Raw genomic sequence first — 22,603 nt, 5'->3', positions numbered from 1 at the left:
TTCACGCAGCGAGAATGACCGTTAAAGTGGTTAATCATGAGAAGTTTATACTTCAAGTACGCAGATGTGAGCAGCTGCAAGGGCTGAAATTATAAAATATAAACAATAAAAGTAATAAATTTTTCAGTTTTATTTTAAACGTTTGTTCTTTATTAGATTATAATCAACGAGCGAAATCAATTGAAATAAAGAAAGAGAAGTCGTACGGGTTTATTAGACTCTATGGATATGCAACATAGCTCTTAAAAATAAATTACTACGATTGAGGAGTTATTAGTAAGTCCAGTTAGCATACTAGTAAATAGAGTTAGCAATAATGCAATTAATAGTGATAAATATATCTAGTATAATTTTTACCAAGGTTAAGTTTGTAGTACTTATAACAAAATTATTAATTTTAAATAATTGTACATAAATAATTATTTTTGATGTAGTGTAGGACCTCTAAAATCTAGACTGCACGAATATCTCCCTAAAACCAATAGATGTCGAAGTTTTTATTTTATAACCGTCGTTGAACAGCCGACCCAATTTTATGGGATTACGACTACTAATGTTCAACTCCGTAGCCTTGTAATTTTGAACTCAATCCAGAAGACAAGGGAAGTCCTGGATCGAGTATTGGGAGAAATTTGTCTTCGTGGAGGGCATTTTTATAGAGCTAACCCGCATTGGCGTTACATGGAGAGGAAGACCACAAGAACCTCCCACGTTTAGCCTGATGGCAAGGGGACTCGAACACATAATCCATCTACCACTGAAGATATTTCATGTCAGCACTGTGGTTGGTGCAAGCCGGATAAGGAATTCATATTGACTGGGATTCAAACCCTGTTCGCCTCATTGGAAGGCGAACGCTTTATCCTCCGAGCCATCGCTGTGATCGTATGAAATGTCCAAGTTTTGAATCAACGCTCTAAATTAATTTTTTTTTAAAAATGTGATAATCCTCCCATAATAATGGTTATGTGACATTTGTTCTACAGATGCGCTCATGTTTTTTATAGTCTTGAGATTTTAATGTTATATTACTACAAGATTTTCGTATCACACTATGAAATAATCATTACTTGTGCCCTCTATTAAGTTTTAAATTTACTTATTCTCGTCAATTACATGTTTGACATTCATTATAACAGATCCTGATATTTTAAATAGGATGTTATTAGCACATGCAATCTAGGAACCATGCATTTGAGTAGCTAATCACTTTTAGGTGCATTGATTCCATCATAAATTGAAGATATTTTCTTATTGGTACTGGTGTTTCCTGTTTCTCCTCAGGCCACATATATTATTGTTTGCACCAATTACCTTTGTGAAGGCATCAAAAGATTTTAACTTGAGAAAGTGTATTGTGGTTTGCCAGGGGAAAACTAAGAGTTGGTTTCCTTTTGTTATGTAACTTCTGATTTTTTATTAATAAAATCACTTGATTAAAAATTTTTTTTATAAAAGAATTGCAAATTAAAATATTTTTAATCATTATTTTTTCATAATTAATATTTTTAAATGATTTTCATAGTCTTACAGTTTATTGTAAATATATTGTTGCATTTATAGGATATCATGTGCAGGTATCGTTACAGCGCTTTCGAAATGGAATTTTGAAAATTTTATAATTATCATGAACTGTTTAAAACGCAAACTAGGAACAAAGTAAAAGTTTGGTGTATTATTTTTTGCATAAATAAGGTAACGTATGTTTTTTTTTGCAAAAAAAAAAAAAAANAAAAAAAAAAAAAAAAAAAAAAAAAAAAAAAAATCACAGAATTTTTAAAACTTTTTTTAAATACAATATTATCAGAATTTACCTTTGCTTGCAATTGATTTTGCAAATTTTTTTTAGTTACACGTTTGAAAAGTCGTCCAGTCAAAGTAATCTTTTTCTATTTCAAATAAACTGAATTTTAAAAATTACATTAAGATTTTTAGCTCAGTGTGTTTTAACACATACTGGGAGTGTTTATTTATATTAATTAATCAAATGCTCTCATCTCTTATAATATTGCAAACTAAATAACTTTGATTATATTAATTAATTTTTAATCTTTTTTAGATAAAAATCAAGAGTAATACTGCTCTGCTCAAGTACTTTGAGAGGATAAAACCAAGCTGATTATGACTCTATAAATTAACCTATAATGTTGCTCAATTACTTGCAGTTAGTAACTTGAATTTGAAAGCACTGAATAGTAAAAAGACTTACTTTTCTTTTATGTTCAAATTGTTATTTCTGAAAAATGTAAGAATCAATTTTTTATTTGTGTTGAAAAATGTTAAGCAATGAAATATAAGTTTAACTTTGATTTGCTATTTTTGTTTATATAAACTATTGCACTTAGTAAGTAATTAAAACTCATATGCAAACTAGTGTGAACTGAAACAAGAAAAAAAGTTTAAAAATGTTAATATTAAGATTATCCTTTTTGTAATAGAAGGGTTTTGACAAAAACACGCATCTTCTAATTTTTGAATATCATTATTTTAAATTTATTCTCAATTCTTTTTTGAAATAAATAAATGATTCCTTGAATCATGTGTGATAAAAAATTAGAAAACGAATGTTCCTTAGTTGATTGCAGTATTGTTCATAGTGATAAAAAGTATTTCTCTTGCCATGTATGTAACAAAAGTTTTTCACGCAAGAATACTTTATTTAATCATAGTATTATTCATACTGGTATAAAACCTTATTCTTGTAGTGTGTGTAATAAAAGTTTTTACCAGAAGAGTGGTCTATATAAACACAGATTTATTCATAGTGATGAGAAACCTTATGTTTGCAACATATGTAATAAGCGCTTTGCTCAAAAGGCTCATTTAAATCGTCACACTTTCTTTCATACTGATAAAAGGCCTTTTGCTTGTAGTATTTGTAATAAAAATTTTAGAACTAAACTATCTTTAACAAACCATATTGCTCTTCATACTGGTGAGAAACCTTTTGTTTGTGATATATGTGATAAAAGTTTTATACGAAAGGACAGTCTAGTTAAGCACAGTCTTCTTCATTCTAATAATAGTAAACCCTATTCTTGTGATATATGTAATAAGAGTTTTTCATCAACATCTAGTTTAAATTCTCACTATATTGTTCACACTGGTGAAAAACCATATTCATGTAGTATTTGTAATAAGAGTTTTACTTATAAAAGTAATTTGACACGTCACATAGTTGTTCATACTGGTGAAAAGTTGTATTCTTGTAACATATGCAATAAGAGTTTTTCAAAAAAATGTATTTTAACTCGTCATTCTTATATTCATTCTGGAGAAAAACCTTATTCTTGTGAAGTATGTAATAAAAGTTTTACTGTTAAGAATAGTTTAACTAAGCACAGTCTTGTTCATACTGGCGAAAAACCTCATTATTGTAGTTTATGCAATAAGGGATTTTCAAAAAAAAAGTATGTACTGAGTCACTTAAAAGTATGTACTAGTCTTATTCAGGCTGTTGTACAAGTACAAAGGATTGCATCATAATAGAACATCAGAAAGGGGAGAGCTTTACATGTCACATGTGCAAAGACTTAAAATTCTAACTAAATCTAATCCAAAAAGAAAGATCTTTAAATTACGAAGTAAACTTAAGTGGAAACTAAATTTGTTAAAAAAATGAACAAAGGCAAATTAAACAGAAAAAAACAACATAATTTTCATATGCATGTTCTAACCATTAGCTAATACCACACATACTTAGTAAAAGATCATAACTGTATCCACTAAAGTTCAAAAACATGGAGATGGAAATTTGTTCTTTTGACTTTAGCAATTTAGGATATGTCAGTTAACAATTTCTGATTGTCCTCTCAGAATATATAATTTAAGCAATGCAGTTTTTGTTGGTGCAAATCCAATCACAAGTTTAGTTTTGCAATCACATGTTTTAGCTATTTGAGACTGCCTTCAAAGAAATTCAGTACTGCACTTTCAGATAAATAAAGCTTAAGGAGAAGAGCATTATATCAAAATGGTCTATATAATATCAATGGAGAATGCATTTGAATCCCCACAGGATAACTACTACTTATTTGAAGCTACTACTACTTATTTGAAGTTTTTCTTAAAATTATTACTTTGGAGCTGTTCTGCATTTTTCTTTTAAATTTAAGTCCCTGTGTTAGAAGCTACTTAAATTTATATAATGCGAAAATTCTTATAAATCTGATCTTTTGCTTAAGTTCAAACAAGAAACCAATTGTAGATATTGCTCTTTGCATTTTTGATTTTTAATTGCATTTACAAAAAGTACTAATAGTTTCGTCATCTTTATCATCTCTTTAAGATTAATGAAAAAAAATAACATTATATATTCAAGTTTCAATCCTATAATATTTTTACCATTAGTATCTTTTCTTTGTTTCATTAAAATAAATTTAAATAGCAATTATATAGGCTCACAAAGTTCAGTTTCCTTATATTAAATAGGATGCGCAGTTGAATATGAAAGTATAAATATGGTAAGGTATCATTTAAAGCAACAGTTTATTAAAAAATTGATCAACTCATAGTGACCAAGCTAATTATATAAAGTAACAATGGAAATATAAAGAAATATTTCAATATATCAACATTGAATTCTCTCTGTCAATTCTATTCGAGTTAATTTCTATCTGATTACATACCTAATCAGGTATCTAACAGAAAACTTAGTAATTTTTAAATCTTGTTAAATTTTTTTTCCTGTAAAATGTTTTTTGTTGTTTGTTTGTAAAATGTGGCATTCACAAACTTAATATTTTCAGATTGTGTTTCAATACTGTGTTATTTCTTGGAATCGCATATCAGTCTGAGTTTTCTTAATTAAAAATACAATTGACTGTGATTTATCTTCTTAACTTTTTTTCTACTGATATTTGTATCATTGGTCGCAGTTATATGAGTTCTTTGCTTATTCAACTGGATTCAAACTTGTACAAATTTTATGGATTATTGTTACAGAACTACTAACATGCATGTCATATTTAAATTTTAAGTCATTAAAAAAATGTATTTTTTTTGTAAAATTAATTTTAAATGTCTTTATTTGTTTGTAATTTGTTTAATATTTTTGTACTTATATTTTAATAATATCCTGCACTGTTTTACAATAAATAATGTTTATGGTAACTTCTGTAAAATTTTATTTTTTTCTAATATCTCTAATTATACATTAGTGTAACATACATTTTATAATTTTGAAACATCTAAAACAAGTAAAATGTGTTTTTTATTGCAAATTTTAGTCAAAAATTCAATGGATATTGTGTGATTATTTTATCAAATACATTTTACTTCAATTTTTCTTTAACATTTTAAATATTTTGTTGAGAACATAAAATTTTAGATATAGTTTTTTAATACAAAATTAATAATTCTACTTTAATGGAAATTTTAATTCTTTAATAAAAGTTTCATTTCTAGTGCAATTTTCAAATAGAAAAAAAATGCTATCATATTTCAATGCTCAAATTAAGTTATTGAATGAAAATACCATGCCTCAAAAATAACAAGTAGCAAATATTTTTCCAGTGAGAAGTGATATTCAACTTATTTGAAGAAGGAAAAAAGTTTTAAATGCCAAGCATTAAAACAATAAAAAATATTTTCCTTTTTTATCATGACTCTATAAATTAAATTAATAAGATATCAAGTAAATTAATAAGATGCATATTGAATTCAACAATTTTAGTCGTTTTAAAAGTTTTCTTTTTTAAGGCCTTCTTTCCCCTTGTACAAATTTAAATTTATTCTAAGTCAACAAATCTTGTTATGAAAATTCATTGGTATGATTCCCACCAAATGGGCATATTTAATCAGACACCTAAGTCAGGATTAGTTTCATAATCTCTCTCTGAGATTTTTTATTCCTCTTATCTGAGTGGGACATAAAGATGGCACTGGAGTTTTAAAATATATTGTTTAATACTAATTTAACCCAGAATGTTTTAAAAAAATGGCACCATATCTTTAAAATTTAATTTGATAATTAGAAAAAATTTAAACTAAGTAAACAAATTTTTCCACAAAATATTTGCATGAAATTGTTTTATAGGATTTATTGTATACTGTATTAACATTTTTGAGACCTTTCCTAAGCATTTTTTGGCTAGAAATCACTTTATATCATAAAAACTACAAAAACCATACTTACATACTTGCTGCAGAATCCTATATTCATTCTTGCATACACTCAAGTCAAAAAGTTGATAAATAAACACATTTTTTTGGGTTAACTCCAGACCAGAAATTGTGATTCGAATCCAGTGAAATTCACATGAAAATTTATTGAAGTGTGCCTAAAACATTAACAAAAAGTAATAATTCTAACTCCTCAAAATTTAATTTCCAAAATATAATGCAGCAAAATAATATTTTTGGAGGATTATAAGGTAATAAACTTACAGCAATACAATACTCATTACACTCTGCTGTTTTGAAAGTTGACAAATGTTTGAAACAAATAAATTCGTCCATTAAGTCTGTTATTTTTGCCATGAGGGAAAGGAGTAAGAAATACAATTACTCTGCTAGAGTAGCTCCAATGTGCATCATGTCTGGGGATCTGGCAAGCCAGTTTATTCTCTGAAATTCTTTGGCCTTGAGATATATTCTCAGACCAGCCGAGTCTTGTGTGGATGCATATTAAAAATGAACTGGGAATCGACTTTATGTCTGGAAAATTTTACTTAGAACTCTTAACATTTTAAACTTGGGTGCCTTCATGGCATTCGAGATAAAAAGAGAGTTTGTCTGTACTGTTTCAGGTAATATGAACATTGGACAAAGACTCAGTTGGTCTGGACCAGGTTCTTTTCACTGGTGAGATTCAAGTACGTATTGATTCTGTTGATTTATGGAGAGAACCAAACACCTGATACCATCAAATACATATTGGAAAAGGGCCACTATAGAGATCAAGGTGTTATGATGTCTGTTGAGATGTCACTCCCACAGATTTGCACATCTTTCACGAAGGCACCTTGACTTCTATAAGGCAAAGGGCTGAAATCTTGTTCAGAGGTGCAGTTGGTTTCATTTTTATGGACAAAAACAAGAATCCCACACTGGGCAAGTGAGAAATACCTGGAAACTAATGATATTCAGAGGATGAAGTGGCCAGCTAGATTTCCAGGTAAGAATCTAATGGATCATATCTGAAATGTTTTTTAACAGAGCAATTGCAACTTACCACGCTTTTTGGAGGATTGTGATTTTTTGTCACATAACATTTGTCTACCACATTAAGAGCATAAGAGTTGGTTCTTCAGAAGTGGATCTTGCCCTCATATTAAATTCAAATTTTGTGAATGGTTCTAAGAACATGACTCTTTTGAAACTGATAATATTGCTACTAATGAATTAATTGAGATGTAAAATTTCTCTGGAAGATTATCTAATTCACAAAGAATAAGTGTAAATATAAACTACAGAGAAACCTCAAGGAAAGAATACCTCTTTGTAGAGATCTCTTCTATTTACGGCCACTTTTGAGAGGCATGAAATTTTTACATAGACTTTGTGTTGAAGAAAATCTTTCGAAGAGACCATCCAAGCTTCTCCAAGGGACCGGACAAACTTATGCACCAAGTGTAGAAAAGGTCAAATAAGGATACACAAAACATTTTAACAAAACAAATAAGATTAAAATGTGTTCAAAATATTTGTGTGGGGCTCTTATTTAGAGAGCTCTTCTAGTCTATCTCTTAAAGAGATTGACAACCTCACGTTGCAGTCAGAAAAAAAAAGCTATTTTAGAAAAAAAATAAGCATCTCAAACAAACAAACCACTCATTTTTTAAAGTTAACTAATTTTTATGATATAAGTTTAAATGCAGATTTAAAACAAAAAACATAATTGTTTATTTATTTAAAATAGTTTTCTCATTCATAATTGGGAAATTTGTTTTTACAAATAATTATATCAGTAGGGGTGATTTTTATTGACGCTAAATTTTATTCATTGCTTCGTTTTTCATGATGCCAACACAAGTGGCATTTCCGCACCAAGAAAACGACACTGATTAAAATTAGTCAATAAAGGTAACCCCTAAGAAAAACCAACCTCCATTAATGACCATTTTAAGGTAGAACTGAGAGTGGTCGCTCCCAAGAGGTTTCACTGCATTAATTTTGATCAAATTATTTAAAAATACTAATATATATTTCTTTTAGATTTTGTTCAGATTAAATATGCTTTGCAATATTTAAAATGAAAGAGAAACATTTTTTGTCAATTGCTATTAAAATATTTATAGTACATGAATTACTGTCCTAATTTATTTATGAATAAGCCTAAATGTAATCAAATTAATAAATATGATCAAATTGAAAAAAAATTATTACATTTGCGAATACAAGATAAAATAGCCTTAATTCAATAATTTAAAGTACAAGCATGATTTTTAAAAAAAAATTTTATGTATAAGGAAAAGTAATATTTTTGATTATTCTCTAAATTTCAGCCTTAGGATAATATATTCTTGTTTTCCAAGAACATTTTCGCTGCACACCTCTATAGAATAATATTATTCATTTCTTAAAATATTGCTTGTATTTGCTTTAAGTGATATTTTCCATTTTTAAGGCGGTATTGAAAAGTAATACCAAAACTATTACGCTTTTTGTTTAATTTACTGAACGATTCTTGTTACATGAAATATAAATTCATGATTATAATGTTCAAATACCTCATCGCAACTTAGAAAGAACAATCGTTCTATGTCAAAACTCTTATCTCCTCTCCTCTTCAATTCACTAATAATGTCAATATCTAACACCTATAGCTATATAGTGAAGCTTTATGTAAGTGTATTACGATGGTTTCACTTTCCATAGTATTTTTTGCTTTTTAAATGCCAAAAATATACAATACATTTTCCACAATGCTTACTTGGAACACTATGTTTAATGCACTTATGAGTTTCCTTCAACTTCTAAACTTAAATAATTTTAATTAGTTTCAAAATTAAGATAAAAACTAGTTTATAACCTAATCCCCATCCACACACTAATTTGGAAATAAGCCAAGTGTCATTATTGTGTGTGTCTGAACTAGAGATTATAAAATAGCGAATAGCAGCTCCAAAAGTAGCAGTTTTGGAAATTTTATAGCCCCAAAATAAAAAATATCTATAATAAAATAAAGTTATATCTATACACATGGGGAAATTAGATGCATTAAAATTTTTTATTTAATTTTTAGTACAGCTCTAGTATGTATTTAACCAAATCAAACATAAGGCATCATATTACTGGATGCAGCTACCACCACTACAACTGAAAGCTTTCCACCTCGTTATACTAATGTTCTAACTATTTAAAAAGTGAATCAGTTTGTGAAAAAGCCAACCCTTATTCATAAAAAATTAAACTGGTGGTTTTTTAAAATTTATAACTGGAAAATAGTTAAGATTTAAAAAACTATTTTAGCTGCAAATGTGAAAGTACATAATTTTACCCCAAAACTCCAGGTTTTAGCTCAAAATTTTTCAAAAAGATCGCACTGCAAATTCTTAAATTTAAATATTTTAGACTTTTTTTTTCCTGTTGCGTTTTGATTTAAAATGACTATTTATGTCATTGGGTTTGAGTACGATTCAGATAATAATGTGTTCAAGTATTCGTGTATCACTATTCTTTTTTTGAATAAATGTTTTCAAAAATTGCAGTTGTTTTCAGTAGAGGTGTAATTCGATCTTTCTCTCTATGTGATACAGGTTAGAAATTATGTAAATTTTTGTGTTGTAGTTACTTAATAAATAAGTATGTATTTGTTCACTAAATCAATTGCAACCCTTATATAATTGAAAGTAAAATATAGATAAGAATTTGAATTTATGTTTTCACTATGCTTTAGCATTAACTTTCCTGTTAAGTTCATCAGAAAGATTAAGTACACACTTTCATAGATAGTGTATCATTGAAAAATAATACTTAGTTTATACTTACTAATACTTTTTATAATACTTAGTTGATTTAAAAATTAAATCACTAGTGTACTCAAGATAAATAGAAGAAAAATCGGTTACATTAACAAAAAATTACAATAAAACCACACTTTTTTAAAATATATATATAAATAACACTTTATTATAAGTGTCTCAACTACAGATCTATACATATGTTTTTCCTTGACTGAATATACAATATACATACATATTTTTAAAACTGGCTCTGACAAATATACACATAAAGAAACTTACTAAGTAAAAAGATTTAACATTATCAATTTCCTCAATAACATTTGTTATTTAACAATATCTTTAAATAATATACAATTCCTGAATATTATTTGTAATTTTTTGTACAACAAATAAGATTGTTCATTTAGGGGAAAACTCCTAATCAGCAAAATAACATAACGAAATAAGTTTCTATTGTCACAGTCAGAATGTTCCAAATAATGATTGACCATTTGAACAATTATTAAAGAAAAATGGAGAGATAAAAATTCATGTCTTGCTGTGTTCCGGAGAAGAAAATAGAAAAATTATTTTCATAACTTAAAAATTATAGTGACAAAGTTTGTGAAAAGATGACATTGTTTATTAGGAAAGCCTTATATAAGCTACCATTTGCAGCAACAATATTGAACAGTATGAGGACAACATAAGCTATTCTCCTGCAAATATTTTTAATTGGGATAATCTGACATCTGCTTTTAGCAGAACATTGTTGTATAGTATTTATAATACATCATTTTTTGACAGAATAAGTATCGTGTTTCTATACTAAGATTGTGGTAAGATTTTCACCTGTATAAAAAAGAAAATTAAGAGTTTTTGCAAATAAAAGGAAGAGCGTTAAAGAATACAATTAAGTCCAGATTGTAAAAAATCATTCTATGAATGTTATAATTCTAGCTGTGTTTGTCAACTATTTCATGCTTTAAACATGACTGGTGTATCCCAATAACTATAATCAAATGATTAAAGTTTGCTTGACTAACTGGTCTTGGGTAGTAATAATTAAACTTTCTTGGGTATAATATCAGCACAAGACAGTGATAACATTTTAGTGGGGAGTTGGGGGGTGGGACACTGAGAGAATAAACTTTTATCACCAGTTTGAATACTAGTACAATGAATACAGTTTGAATACAAGTCCTTTCTGTAATTTAAAAACTGTGGAGATGGATATCAATTTCAAGGATTATTTATCATGTCTGATTTGGAATTTTCACTAGCATGAATAAGAATATGATTGGTTAAATATTGTCTTTTAGAAAAACCCTTATTACATACATTACAACAGAAACGCTTTTTACCAGTATGAACTCTAGCATGGAGAGTTAGGTCATTTTTTCTTAGAAAACTCTTACTACATAGGGGACAAGAAAACTGTTTAATACCAACGTGAATAAAAGAGTGAATATTCAAAGAAGATTTTTGCGCAAATCTCTTACCACAAATGTCACAAGAATAAGGCTTTTCACCAGTATGTATAATACTGTGACGATTCAAAGTAGATCTATCATTAAAACTCTTATTGCATTTGTAACATGAGTAAGGTTTTTCACCTGTATGAATTATATAGTGAGAGTTTAATCTGTATTTAGAAGAAAAACTTTTATTACAAATGCTACATCGATTAGGATTTTCACTAGAATGCAAAACAGAATGCTCAATCAACAAAGATTTTCTTGAAAAACTTTTACCACATATGTTACAGGTATAAGGTTTTTCACCAGTATGAAGAATATTGTGATTAGTTAAAGAACTTTTAAGTGAAAAACCTTTATTACAAATGCTACAAGAATATGGCTTTACACCAGAATGCACATAGCTGTGCTTAATTAAAGCTCTTTTTTGAATAAAACTTTTTGAACACATATTACACGGATAGGGTTTCTCTTCTGCGTGAGTTAAACTATGGAGAGCTAAGTTGCGTTTTTCTAAATACCCTCTATTACATATCTCACAGAAAAAAGTTTTTCTGTCTGAATGAATGCGACAATGCTTAACTAAATTCTGTTTAAGAGCAAAACTCTGATTGCATACATTACAAACGTAAGGCTTGTCATTAGTGTGCACAACACTGTGATTTTGCAAATCATATTTTCGTTTGTAGCTCTTATTGCACATGCTACAAGAATATAAATTTTTATTAGCTTGCATAGCTAGGTTATTTTTTAGTAACACATATTAATAAAAGTAATATATTAATATTATATTATATCAGAACATATATTTCTAATATATCTAACTAAACAATTTCCTATAATTCAAAATTTTTTTTTTCATAGTTAAATTAAAATTATTAGTTTGATTAGGTTCATAATTATAGTTAAGAGAAAAGTAATAAGTTGATGTAACTAGTTGTAAAGTTATGTAAACTTGATTATTCTTGATCAACTTTCATAGTTTCACAGTAGACTTTTTGATAACAATCTAAAAAAGAGAGAGAAAATAAAAAGACTTTAGAAGACTTATTGTAGACAACGAATCAATGTAACATTTGGAAGAGACTTGCTTAATGGACAATTGCAGCATCTCTTAAATTTTCCAAATTATAGTCATTACTTCTTAAGATTGATTTCCTGATTACGAAAATATAATTTTTAACTCTGACAAATAAATATTTATTTAATTATTAATATTTTAATTTGAGCGAAAACGCCCTCACTCGAAAACGACCGCTGATTGGTGTGACGTCNGGGCATTTTTCAGAAAATTCAGGATTTTTATTCTCATCACGCTTCATTAGATGGCACCATCTTTTCCTTATCTCAGCTTTTCTTGGCACATCAAAAAATATCTTTTCAGGAGCTGTGGAAGTTGTGTTAGTGCACATAGGCACTATACAGTACTTATATTTACTTGATGAAGACATCAAACAGCAATACACTTCGATTTTAAAATACATTTTTAAAAAAACAAACGACGTTCAACTAGGCACGTAAACAAGCGTTAAATCACCAAGGAGAAAAAGTGTAAACAAACGCGAGTCAGGCTCGAACGGCGTCACTTTCTTAAAAGTCACGTGACTTCCTTTTTAAACTGAAAACGAAAGTACACGATTTTTAATTGCTCTTAATTAAAAAAGTAGCATTTTTTGGGAGGTAAAAAGATGTTTTTNAGAAGACTTATTGTAGACAACGAATCAATGTAACATTTGGAAGAGACTTGCTTAATTTAGATTTCAGAAATTAGTTCAGAATTTTATAGTTAACTATTTGAAAAAAAAAAAAAACATGCACATTTTGTCAAGGAGTTTCTAGGTAAAAAACAAAAAATTTTAAAAATGAACACAAAAAGAATTAACAAAAAGAATAACTGACAGTGGGGCATATATTGCCCAATTATTGAAGAACAAATAAGCATGGAAGAAGTTTCTTGTATTCTAATATATTTCAGAATTTTTAAAGCTTAATATCTGTAATTATATATTAAGGGTCTGGCTAGGTTTTTCTGAGAAGTACTTATTTTGTAAAAATTTAGACATAGTTTGCAAAAATTAAAAATATTAAAAAATCAACATAAAAATATCGTAAAAACATGGATTTATCGTTTTTTATGGGATACAAACATAAAATTTTAAGAAAAAGTATTTTGTGAAACTACCGTTTGTCTTAAAGATGAATTTGTGAAGCTACCGCTAAACGGTTGTAAATTTGGCCTGAACAGACCCCGATATATGCATATAAAAAAATTTTCTGTTTCTTTATTTTTATAAGTAAAGATCTGGTTCAAATTTCAAGGGTAGATAGATAAATTATATAGAATGAGAATCTTTCAGCAACCCATGGCTAGATATGTGATCCTATGCATTGTACTTGTGCTGCATGTATATGGACTCCCTTATTATGTACTGTCGGTTCGTGTTCCATTGAACTGGTACACTTATTTATCTAAATTACCTTAATTTTATGCTAGTTGTATGTTTGATAGTTATTATTTTTATTTTTTTATAACCGTAGTTGAACAGCTGACCCAATTTTTGGGTTTACGACTACTAATGTTCAACTACGTAGCCTTGTAATTTTGAGCCCAATCCGGCAGACAAGGGAACTCCTGGATCGAGTACTGGGAGAAATTTGCATCTGTGGAGGATTTTTAGATAGGACTAGCCCACATTTGAGTTACATGGTGAGGAAAACCATGAGAACCTCCCAGCGTTAGCCTGACGAAAAGGAACTCCATTTAAAACTGAGGATATTTCATGTCAGCACTGTGGTCGGTGAAAGCCGGATGTGGAATTCGTATAAGGTGACCATTCGTACTGATTTTACTAGTACAGTACTGGTTTTCAGGGCATAAGTCCTGGTTAGTCATTAAACAAAACCAGTACACGGAAAGTACTGGTTTTAGATTAGAAAACATTAAAACAAAAAAAGTAATAAAATAAGAATAATAAAATTAGAACTGGCAACCCTGATAATTCCATGTGATATCGTCAGGTGTCGCATGAGCAGAACCCCCACGACGTCATACAAGCCAGTGGTGGTCTGATGTACTAACTGTGATGTACTTACCTTATTATTATCATGGCGGAAAAACGACGAAAGTGCGTATTTAATGATGATTTAAAATTAAAATATACATTTATTAAAGAAAGTAAAAATATAGATCCTAGTGAAGTATATTGTAAAAAATGTAGAAGTACGTTTTCTATTGCAAATAGTGGAAAAAGCGCCATTGAAAACCACATAAAAACAGTTAAACACAAGCGAGCAGTGTCAGCAGCAAAGTTCGAGTATGACGTCATATTTTAAGAAAAAAGAATTTGAAACTGCCGAGAAGAAAATAGCTGCAGCTGAAGGTTTGTGAGCATATCATACAGTTATGCATAATCAATCTTTTCGATCAATGGACTGTACCTGTAAACTTATTAAGGCATGCTTCGATGCTAAATTCACATGCTCTAGGACCAAATGCGAAGCTATAATCACCGATGGACTTGTCCCTTATGCAAATCAAATATTGGCTGAAGATCTGAGAAACGTAAGTTTTATGTCAGTGTATTCATACGCCTCAAATCACAAAGAAATTAAACTTATTCCTTTACTTGTCAGATATTTTTCATACAAGAATGGAATACAGGTAAAAATTATTGAAGTAAAGGATTTGCCAGGAGAAACGTCTGACATAGTTACCGAATATATTGTAGAAGTCTTAAAAAAACATAATTTAGAAAGCAAAATATTAGGGTTTTGTGCCGACAACACTAACACTAACTTTGGAGGCATGCGAAGAGGAGCCGGGAAAAATATTTTTACCAAGCTAAAAGCTACTTTGGACGGGCGGGAGCATGTGGGAATTGGTTGCTCAGCGCATATTTTAAACAATTCTATACAAACTCCGGCGGATTGCCTTCCAATTGATATACAAACTTTAATTACCAAGATTTACTCTTACTTTTACATCTATACTGTGCGCGTCAGTGAATTAAAAGAATTTTGTAGACATAGAATATAAAAAACTTTTGAGTTACAGTGCTATGCGGTGGTTAGTGTTACGACCAGCTATTGAGCGCGTGTTGGAAATATTTTCTGCATTAAAATCGTATTTTGCGTCTAATGAAAAAACTCCGACAATTATTAAAAATTATTTTGAGAATCCTGAAACCAAATCTTAGCTTTCCTTTCTCCATAATGTGTCATCCACGTTTCATAACACAATTTTGAAGATAGAAGGACAGGATATTTCTATGTTGGAAACAAATATCATTTATAAGGACCTTAAAACCAAAATTGCTGACAGGATAGCAAGTGTGCTTCTGCCCCTGCAAGTTCGGCAAAATTTAAAAGGGCTAGAAAAAGACGGCTTAGTTAAATCGAATATTTTCAAAGAAAAAGTGGTGGAATTTTACAGCACATGTTTTCAGTATCTGGAAGAATGGGAATGCCATTTTGACGGAATCGAGAAGTTTAATTGGATTACATTAAACATGAAACCTACGCATCAAATGGTTCAAGTATGCAGTGACTATTTAATTCAACATTATCCGGAAATAAATTTAATTGAAGATGAGCTCTTTGATGAAATCTGTTTCATTCAGCTCTACACGACAGACGAGAAACTTGGGCATTTGAAACAAAATTGCGTTTCGGTATCAGATAGGTGGATTGAAATTTTTAAAGCCTTTAAAGAAAATGATGTGTCCAATAATATTGGCAAATTGGTAGAGTATTGCCTCTGTATGCCAGGAACTAATGCACTGACCGAACGGGTTTTTTCTTTATTAAACAACATCTGAACTAGCGAGAAAACCCAATTGACAGTGGAAACTTTGAAATCCTTGTTGATTGTCAAAGATAATTTAAATGCAACCTGTATGGAATTCTATGAAAATATATAGGAAAACAAAAATTTGTTAAAAGCAATTCATTCCTCAGAAAAATATATATATAAAAAAAAACTAATTTAAATAACTCCTTATGCTTTATTATGTTATTATATTAGGTATGGCTTATCATGTTATGTTATGTTTTAATTTTATATTGTAAAATTATATTTTAGTTTTCACATTTCTTGTGCTTAAATAAATGCAAAATTTTTTGATATCTAAAAGTTTTTTATTTACTTAGGTAATACAGGTTGGCTGTTGGGTGAATTTTTGATAAAAATTTATAAAATTTGGGCGTGGCTGGTCAAAATTCATGTTGTCCTGGTTTCAGGTTAAAAAAAAAAAATGGTCACCGTAAATTCGTATCGTCCAGTTGATGGGATTTGAACCTGGTTCATCTCATTGGAAGGCGAGTTCTCGATCCCTGAGCCATTGTGGCTCTTTGATAGTTATTGTCAAAAATAGCATAATGATAAAAATTAAATAGACACAGAAACAGCTATTTTATCGTAATTTAGCAACTAACTTAAATCTACAATTAAGTTAGTTGCAAGTTTCTCATCATATTTCAAAAGATTTCTGTATCGTGATCTGCAGTAGAATAACTGCCAAGTCTTGGTAACTTACAGGTAGCAGCCCACACGAAACTAAACAAAAACATCACAGAAAGAAACCAACAGGAAGGTAATAAGTTGTAGTTACCCTCAAGTGATTCAAAACTTCCTTTTTTTTAAAAAAAATTGCAACTTTAAAATCCATTTAACACCTTGGTGATTGTAGCTGATTGCTTTAAAATAAAAAGATTGGAAAATACTCAGGAAATTTTTGAGGCCTATAGAGATGTATTATTGTACATGTTAAAATTGCAAAAAAACTGAGGAAACTAGCATTGTAGGTAATTCTACTATTGGACACAGAGCACCTTTTAACATTGCTCTTTGTGAACATGAGGGATTATTTCCGCATCGTAATCTGGTGCGCCGGGGATATTTCGGTATTGTGATCTGTGGCAGAATAATTGCTATGTCATGACAACTTCCTGGTAGGAGTATGCGAGAAACTAAAGAAAAACATGACAGAAAGGGACCAACTCGAAGGGTATAAATTGTAGCCATCCATGGGCAAACCTCCACGCGTTTTTATTTAAATAAATTTCTTCTAGTTTAAAAATCAATTTGGTGTCTTGGCGATTATAGTTGCCATGACATATCACAATACGGAAATATCCCCATTGCGTTACGAATCGATACTTGTTCACGCTCACCAAGGCGATAAAGGGATTTTGAAATTGCAAAAATTAAAAAAAGAAATATTGAGGTTATAAATTATACCCTTGGAGTTGGTCGCTTTCACAATTCTTTCTTTAGTTTTTCACAAACCACTGTCCTGAGGGCACCAAAAATTATCAGTCATTATCTTACGAACTACAAACCCTTTTTGCCACAGTTAAATTCAATACTGCCCTGATGTTTACTAACTTCAAATACTCTGCCTAACTTTTCACATCACCAATATGGATATCAGCATACTTCTTCAAGACTGTTTAAACAAAAACAAGAAAATTAATTGAATTTTCCTTTTCTATTAAAATAGTATTTTCAAAATTAAAAAATCGCTTTTATTAAACGCGATTTTGTAAAATCCACAGGAGGTCCAGAAAACGAAAATAAGTGCCCAGATAGTTTTTTAAAGCTTCAAACTGTTTATTTCTGTTCTGTTTAAATATAATTTAGGTGCTTAATGTTATTGAAGTAGAAGTAAAGTTTTGTATTTTTATATTGTTTATAGCAAAAACTTTACTCTTCATAAACAGAAATAAGAATGCAAAAGCGTTTCGTTGAAATTGACAATTAATCACATAAATTTAAAGTTATGCATCCGAGTTTTTTTTGTTTGAAATTATTAATTTTCGCTTTGGTTTGCCGTTGTGTTAAAGAAAAAGTGCATTTTCTATTATGATCTTTTTATTTCCATGGTAAATGCTCTTTTTTGTTTACACTTATAATGTTTTTATATTTCTTTCAGGGAGTAAAATATGTTATTTTAACTATTTGTTGTTGTCTTGATTATGGTTTTTTATGATTTGTATTCCCTTCATTTCCCTTAGAACATTAAGAATTATGATATGATTTTAGCTTCAAGCAGACACTTTTCACCGAATTGTTTCACTTTATTCTGTTTGGACTGAAAATTATAGATAAGAATTTTTCAAAATCCTTTACTTAATTTCAAAACAAGCATTTTCTTGCAACAGTTCAAGTAAATAACTCAAAAACTCAATTTATATTTTTATTCTGAGTTTGCCGTGTTGTTTGTTAAATTTAGTTAGGTAAAATTTCAAGTTTTTAACGTATGTTTTTAACAATTGGGGTTGAGAAGATCTTCAGAAAACAGGTTATTCAATTATGATTCAAGTATATTTATCTTGATCTTTGTCCAGGGATATTTCCGTATCGCGATCTGTCACGCCAACTACAATCGCCAAGGTGCCAAATAAATTTTAAACTTGCAATTAAAAAAGAAAGAAAAAACATGTACATGTTTGCCTGCAGGTGGTTCCAGTTATATCTTTCAAGTTGGTCTCTTTCTGTAAATTTTTTTTTTCTTTTTTAAAGTTTCTCGCGAGCCATTGTCCAGAAGTTGCCAAGACTTGACGGTTATTCTGCGATGGATCACAATACCGCCACAGGCAACTCTCTCTCCCTTTGTCCTTCTTACCCTTGTAAATAAGTAAATTTCAATTCTCATATTTCTAACAAAAGATTTTTTTTTGTATAAAATTTTTTTATTTTCCTAAAAATATAATTATGTTTGCAATTTGCAAGGCATTTTTTTTTATGCAAGTAATTTTTTTTATGTATCCCTTTCTACTGTCCTTTCTCTTTCGGATAAAAATAGGTGCTTATCTGCTTAGGGGGCTTAAAAAATGGCTGAACTGTTATTAAAGCCAGTGGTGCTTAATTAGGGTTAGTACGCATCAGTAAAAGTCTAAAAAACCAAAATTCGCCAGGAAAAAAGAAACTGGGAGAAACATAACTTTATCTCAAAACCTTGAATTGTCAAAAAATTTTCTCCATAATAAATTTTGCAAAAAATGTGGTATTTCATGTTTTTGTTTGCAGCTGTGCAAAATAATATTTAAAAATAATAAAGAGAATGGCCAAATAGACTATTACTTGGTTGATTATTGAGATTCTTTTTTTTTTATTGGAGTTATATATTGGGGAAAATTAGAGTTAGTTTCATTATCATACTCATAATTTATTTTATGCTATTTATTTATAAGTATGTAATTGACTCATTTTTATGTTTTTTTTTATTCTTTAGGTTTGTTTCAAACACTTTAACAGAATGGACTTAAAACTGTGTTGCCATATATATAGATAAAACTATGTTGCCATATTTATTAACATTTTGGTCTATGTGAAGTACCTTTATATTTTTGCAATTACCTAGCAATACATACTACAAGAAATATCTAAGTTTATCAGAGACTGACATTCAAGTAAATTTTAACAGGCATTAAATATTATACTGTATCTAATGATATTGCACATATAATTTATGATTAGAGTTATTACTTTAAAACTCAAAACACAGTAATAACATCTTTATATTATTTTTGAAGGCTGTTCAGTGTATTTTTTCTGGCCCCATTATTCTAGCATTTATTTTAATGAAAAGAAATGCTGAAGACCATTGTCTAGTTCCATATAAATATTATTTTTATAATTTGTATTAAAAACTGTATGTTATTTAATATTGATAATTTCTTATTGCTATTGTTGATTTCTGTGTGCTATGTGTGATAAAACTGTTTCTCTTGAACCTCCTATGACTAATAACAATATTGATCAAACAAAAGAAAAACTTTATCCTTGTATCATATGTAAAAAAAGTTTCTCAACAAAAGGGAATCTAAATTCTCATAGAATTACTCACAATGATCAAAAACCTTTTTCTTGTAATGTATGTAATAAAACATTTAATTGGAAGAATGGTCTAACTGCCCATCTTAATGTTCACGCAGGTGAAAAGCCTTTTTCGTGTGACCTGTGTGATAAACAATTTTACCGTAAAAATAGTCTAAATCGTCATGTGCTTACTCATTCTAGTGAAAACCCTCACGTTTGTGACATATGTCATAAAACTTTTAAATTAAAAGGTTTTTTAACTGCTCACAAACGTCTTCACGTTGATAAAAAATCTTTTTCATGCAACTTATGTGATAAGAGCTATTCAAAAAAATCTCTTTTGGATTATCATGTTTCTATACACAAAGATGTTAAGCCTTACACTTGTAATATATGTAATAAGAGTTTTAATTGGAAAGTTAGTCTGACTAATCACAGCTCTAGGCATCATATTGAAAAAGCTCATACTTGTAGCATATGTAATAAGAATTTTTTGTCAAACTCTCATTTGAAATCTCACTATCTTGTTCATACTGGAGAAAAACCTTTTTCTTGTATCATATGCAATAAAACTTTTGCAAGGAGATCTTCTTTGAATATGCATGCTCGCATCCATACTGGTATAAAGCCTTATACTTGTACCATTTGTAATAAGAGTTTTTTAAAAAACAGTGCTTTAACAATTCATGCTCTTGTTCATCAGGGTAAAAAACCCTTTTCTTGTGAAATATGTAGTAAGGGATTTTGGAAACGGAGGAATTTAGAGACTCATAGTTTAAGTCATGCATCTGAAAATGCTTGTTCTAGTGATGTTTAGTTAGATGTGAAATATAATTCCCTAATATAAATTTGGTTATTTTACTGTACATATAATTAACACAAGAAAGATTGACTACCTGTGTCAGACTTGTTTTTTTAAATAAACATTAAAGAAAAATATTTTTGTTTCTTCAAAATTATGTCTATGATAATTTTTTGAAATCTGATTTAAAATACTTTCCTGTTGTATAAAACACGGCATTATAATTTGCACTTTTTAGCATAGATGAGTATTGATGAAAGAGAATTTCAATTTCGTGAATAGCTAAGAAATTTTTTTACTAAAACAGGCTATTTATTTTACGGCTTTGAGGAGAACTCCTCCAGACTCAAAGTCTGGGGCTGTCTGCTGCTATAATAACAATGGTGAGCACTTTTCTGATGGGGTGCAATGAAAGTGTCAATTGGTTTACTCACCTATGTCATTATCAAGACGAAACTATTTACCCCACACCCCTATTTGAAGTGATTATTCCTCGTAACCTTAGTGCCCGCCACAATGCGAGACTGATATCTGGAGGAGTTCTCCTGAAAGTCACACTATAGTCTAGGACTTTTGTAACTTTATTCAAAAAACGTTTTTTTTTCTTTGTAAATATTATTACTAAGTATTACAGTACATGAGTACAACCTCTATGACATAGTCTGCATCTTTTGTTTTAACTTGTATATTGCTTTGTTTTAAGGAACAATAAACAGTGTATATTATATTGTGTTGTTCATTTTTCCATTTTTGATCACCATAAATTGCTTTATAATGTTAACAGAATCTCCTTAAATTAAATTAGAAATATCTAAAGTTATGGTTATTTCGAAAAATCCGAAACTGGTTTATGGAACATCTTATAAAAATCATAAAGATTCAAAACAGTTTATTCACTTATAATAAAACCTTGGATAATAATATAGCTTGATGCTAAGAAGTATTTAAAATTATAATATTTACTGTATAAACCTATTCTGATCATGTAGGGTCAGGTTCAGGTATGAAAACTGAATTTTTAAGTGAATCAATAAAAACTATTGATGTTAGGCAAAAAGTATTGATGATTTGCTGAACGAAGAAGATGCATGTAAGCTATAATTTGTGTTTTAAATAAGATATTTTGATGAAAGTGGTCACTTTTTTATGTAGTGAGTTGTGACGAATCATTTCTGAACATGTTCAGTAGAATAAAGAATATTTTTTGGGACGTTTCCTATACTTAGAAATGTAAGGAGATATTTGGTTCCAGTAAGATGGTGGAGTTCTTTTAACAGGAATTAGTCCTCATTTGAGTGAATAGGTTGAAACATTAGAGGAACATGAAATACTTGAGGTATCATATGCCAATGGTTTAGAAGACCATTTAATTTATTGTTTACAAGATATAAGCATTATTTAAAAAGAGAATAAAAATATAAGTAGTAGTACTTGTTTTCCCAATTATAAAAAATTACCAATTCAAATAGTTATTTTTTTTCTCCTTTGTTAAAGGTATTATTTTTTATAATATTAGTGAGTATCCCCCTTTTTTAGCTAATATTAATGAAATATGTACTATTATGATAAAAATGTTAAATTTGAATGTTCCTTAATTTAAGAAGAGTAACCAGAA

General features: G+C 29.2%; 2 protein-coding genes across 5 annotated transcripts; one reads left to right on the top strand and one right to left on the bottom strand.

Moving 5' to 3' along the window:
- Positions 1-52: 52 nt before the first annotated feature.
- Positions 53-21,713, top strand: LOC107451310 (zinc finger protein 493). The gene is made up of 5 exons (XM_071181014.1): positions 53-276; positions 2,060-3,482; positions 14,852-14,927; positions 15,613-16,107; positions 20,062-21,713. Exons 2-5 carry the CDS (start codon positions 2,539-2,541, stop codon positions 21,001-21,003), a joined length of 2,457 nt encoding a protein of 818 aa, XP_071037115.1. The 5' UTR covers positions 53-276; positions 2,060-2,538; the 3' UTR covers positions 21,004-21,713.
- On the bottom strand, positions 10,043-17,985 carry LOC107451309 (zinc finger protein 271). 4 transcript variants are annotated; one of them, XM_016067364.3, is made up of 2 exons: positions 17,604-17,985; positions 10,043-12,374 (listed from the first exon to the last, which is right to left on the bottom strand). In XM_016067364.3, the coding sequence occupies exon 2, from the start codon at positions 12,099-12,101 to the stop codon at positions 11,130-11,132; it is 972 nt and encodes a 323-aa protein (XP_015922850.2). In that variant the 5' UTR covers positions 12,102-12,374; positions 17,604-17,985; the 3' UTR covers positions 10,043-11,129. The 4 variants fall into 4 exon arrangements, with proteins under 4 accessions (XP_015922850.2, XP_015922851.2, XP_015922852.2 ...); XM_016067365.3 differs by having other exon boundaries at positions 17,705-17,985; XM_016067366.3 differs by having other exon boundaries at positions 17,751-17,985.
- Positions 21,714-22,603: the final 890 nt, after the last annotated feature.

The sequence above is a fragment of the Parasteatoda tepidariorum genome, chromosome 5, assembly GCF_043381705.1.
Source record: "Parasteatoda tepidariorum isolate YZ-2023 chromosome 5, CAS_Ptep_4.0, whole genome shotgun sequence".
Lineage (NCBI taxonomy): Eukaryota > Metazoa > Arthropoda > Arachnida > Araneae > Theridiidae > Parasteatoda > Parasteatoda tepidariorum.
This window is presented reverse-complemented; position numbering and strand designations above follow the sequence as displayed.

Bases quoted from the DNA above. Each gene is read 5' to 3' on its own strand.
- LOC107451310 (XM_071181014.1), top strand. From the start codon at position 2,539: ATGTGTGATAAAAAATTAGAAAACGAATGTTCCTTAGTTGATTGCAGT. The intron at 14,928-15,612 runs GTAAGTTTTATG...ACAATTTTGAAG, and splicing joins TGGCTGAAGATCTGAGAAAC to ATAGAAGGACAGGATATTTC. The intron at 16,108-20,061 runs GTAGAGTATTGC...TGCTATTGTTGA, and splicing joins CCAATAATATTGGCAAATTG to TTTCTGTGTGCTATGTGTGA.
- LOC107451309 (XM_016067364.3), bottom strand. From the start codon at position 12,101: ATGCAAGCTAATAAAAATTTATATTCTTGTAGCATGTGCAATAAGAGC.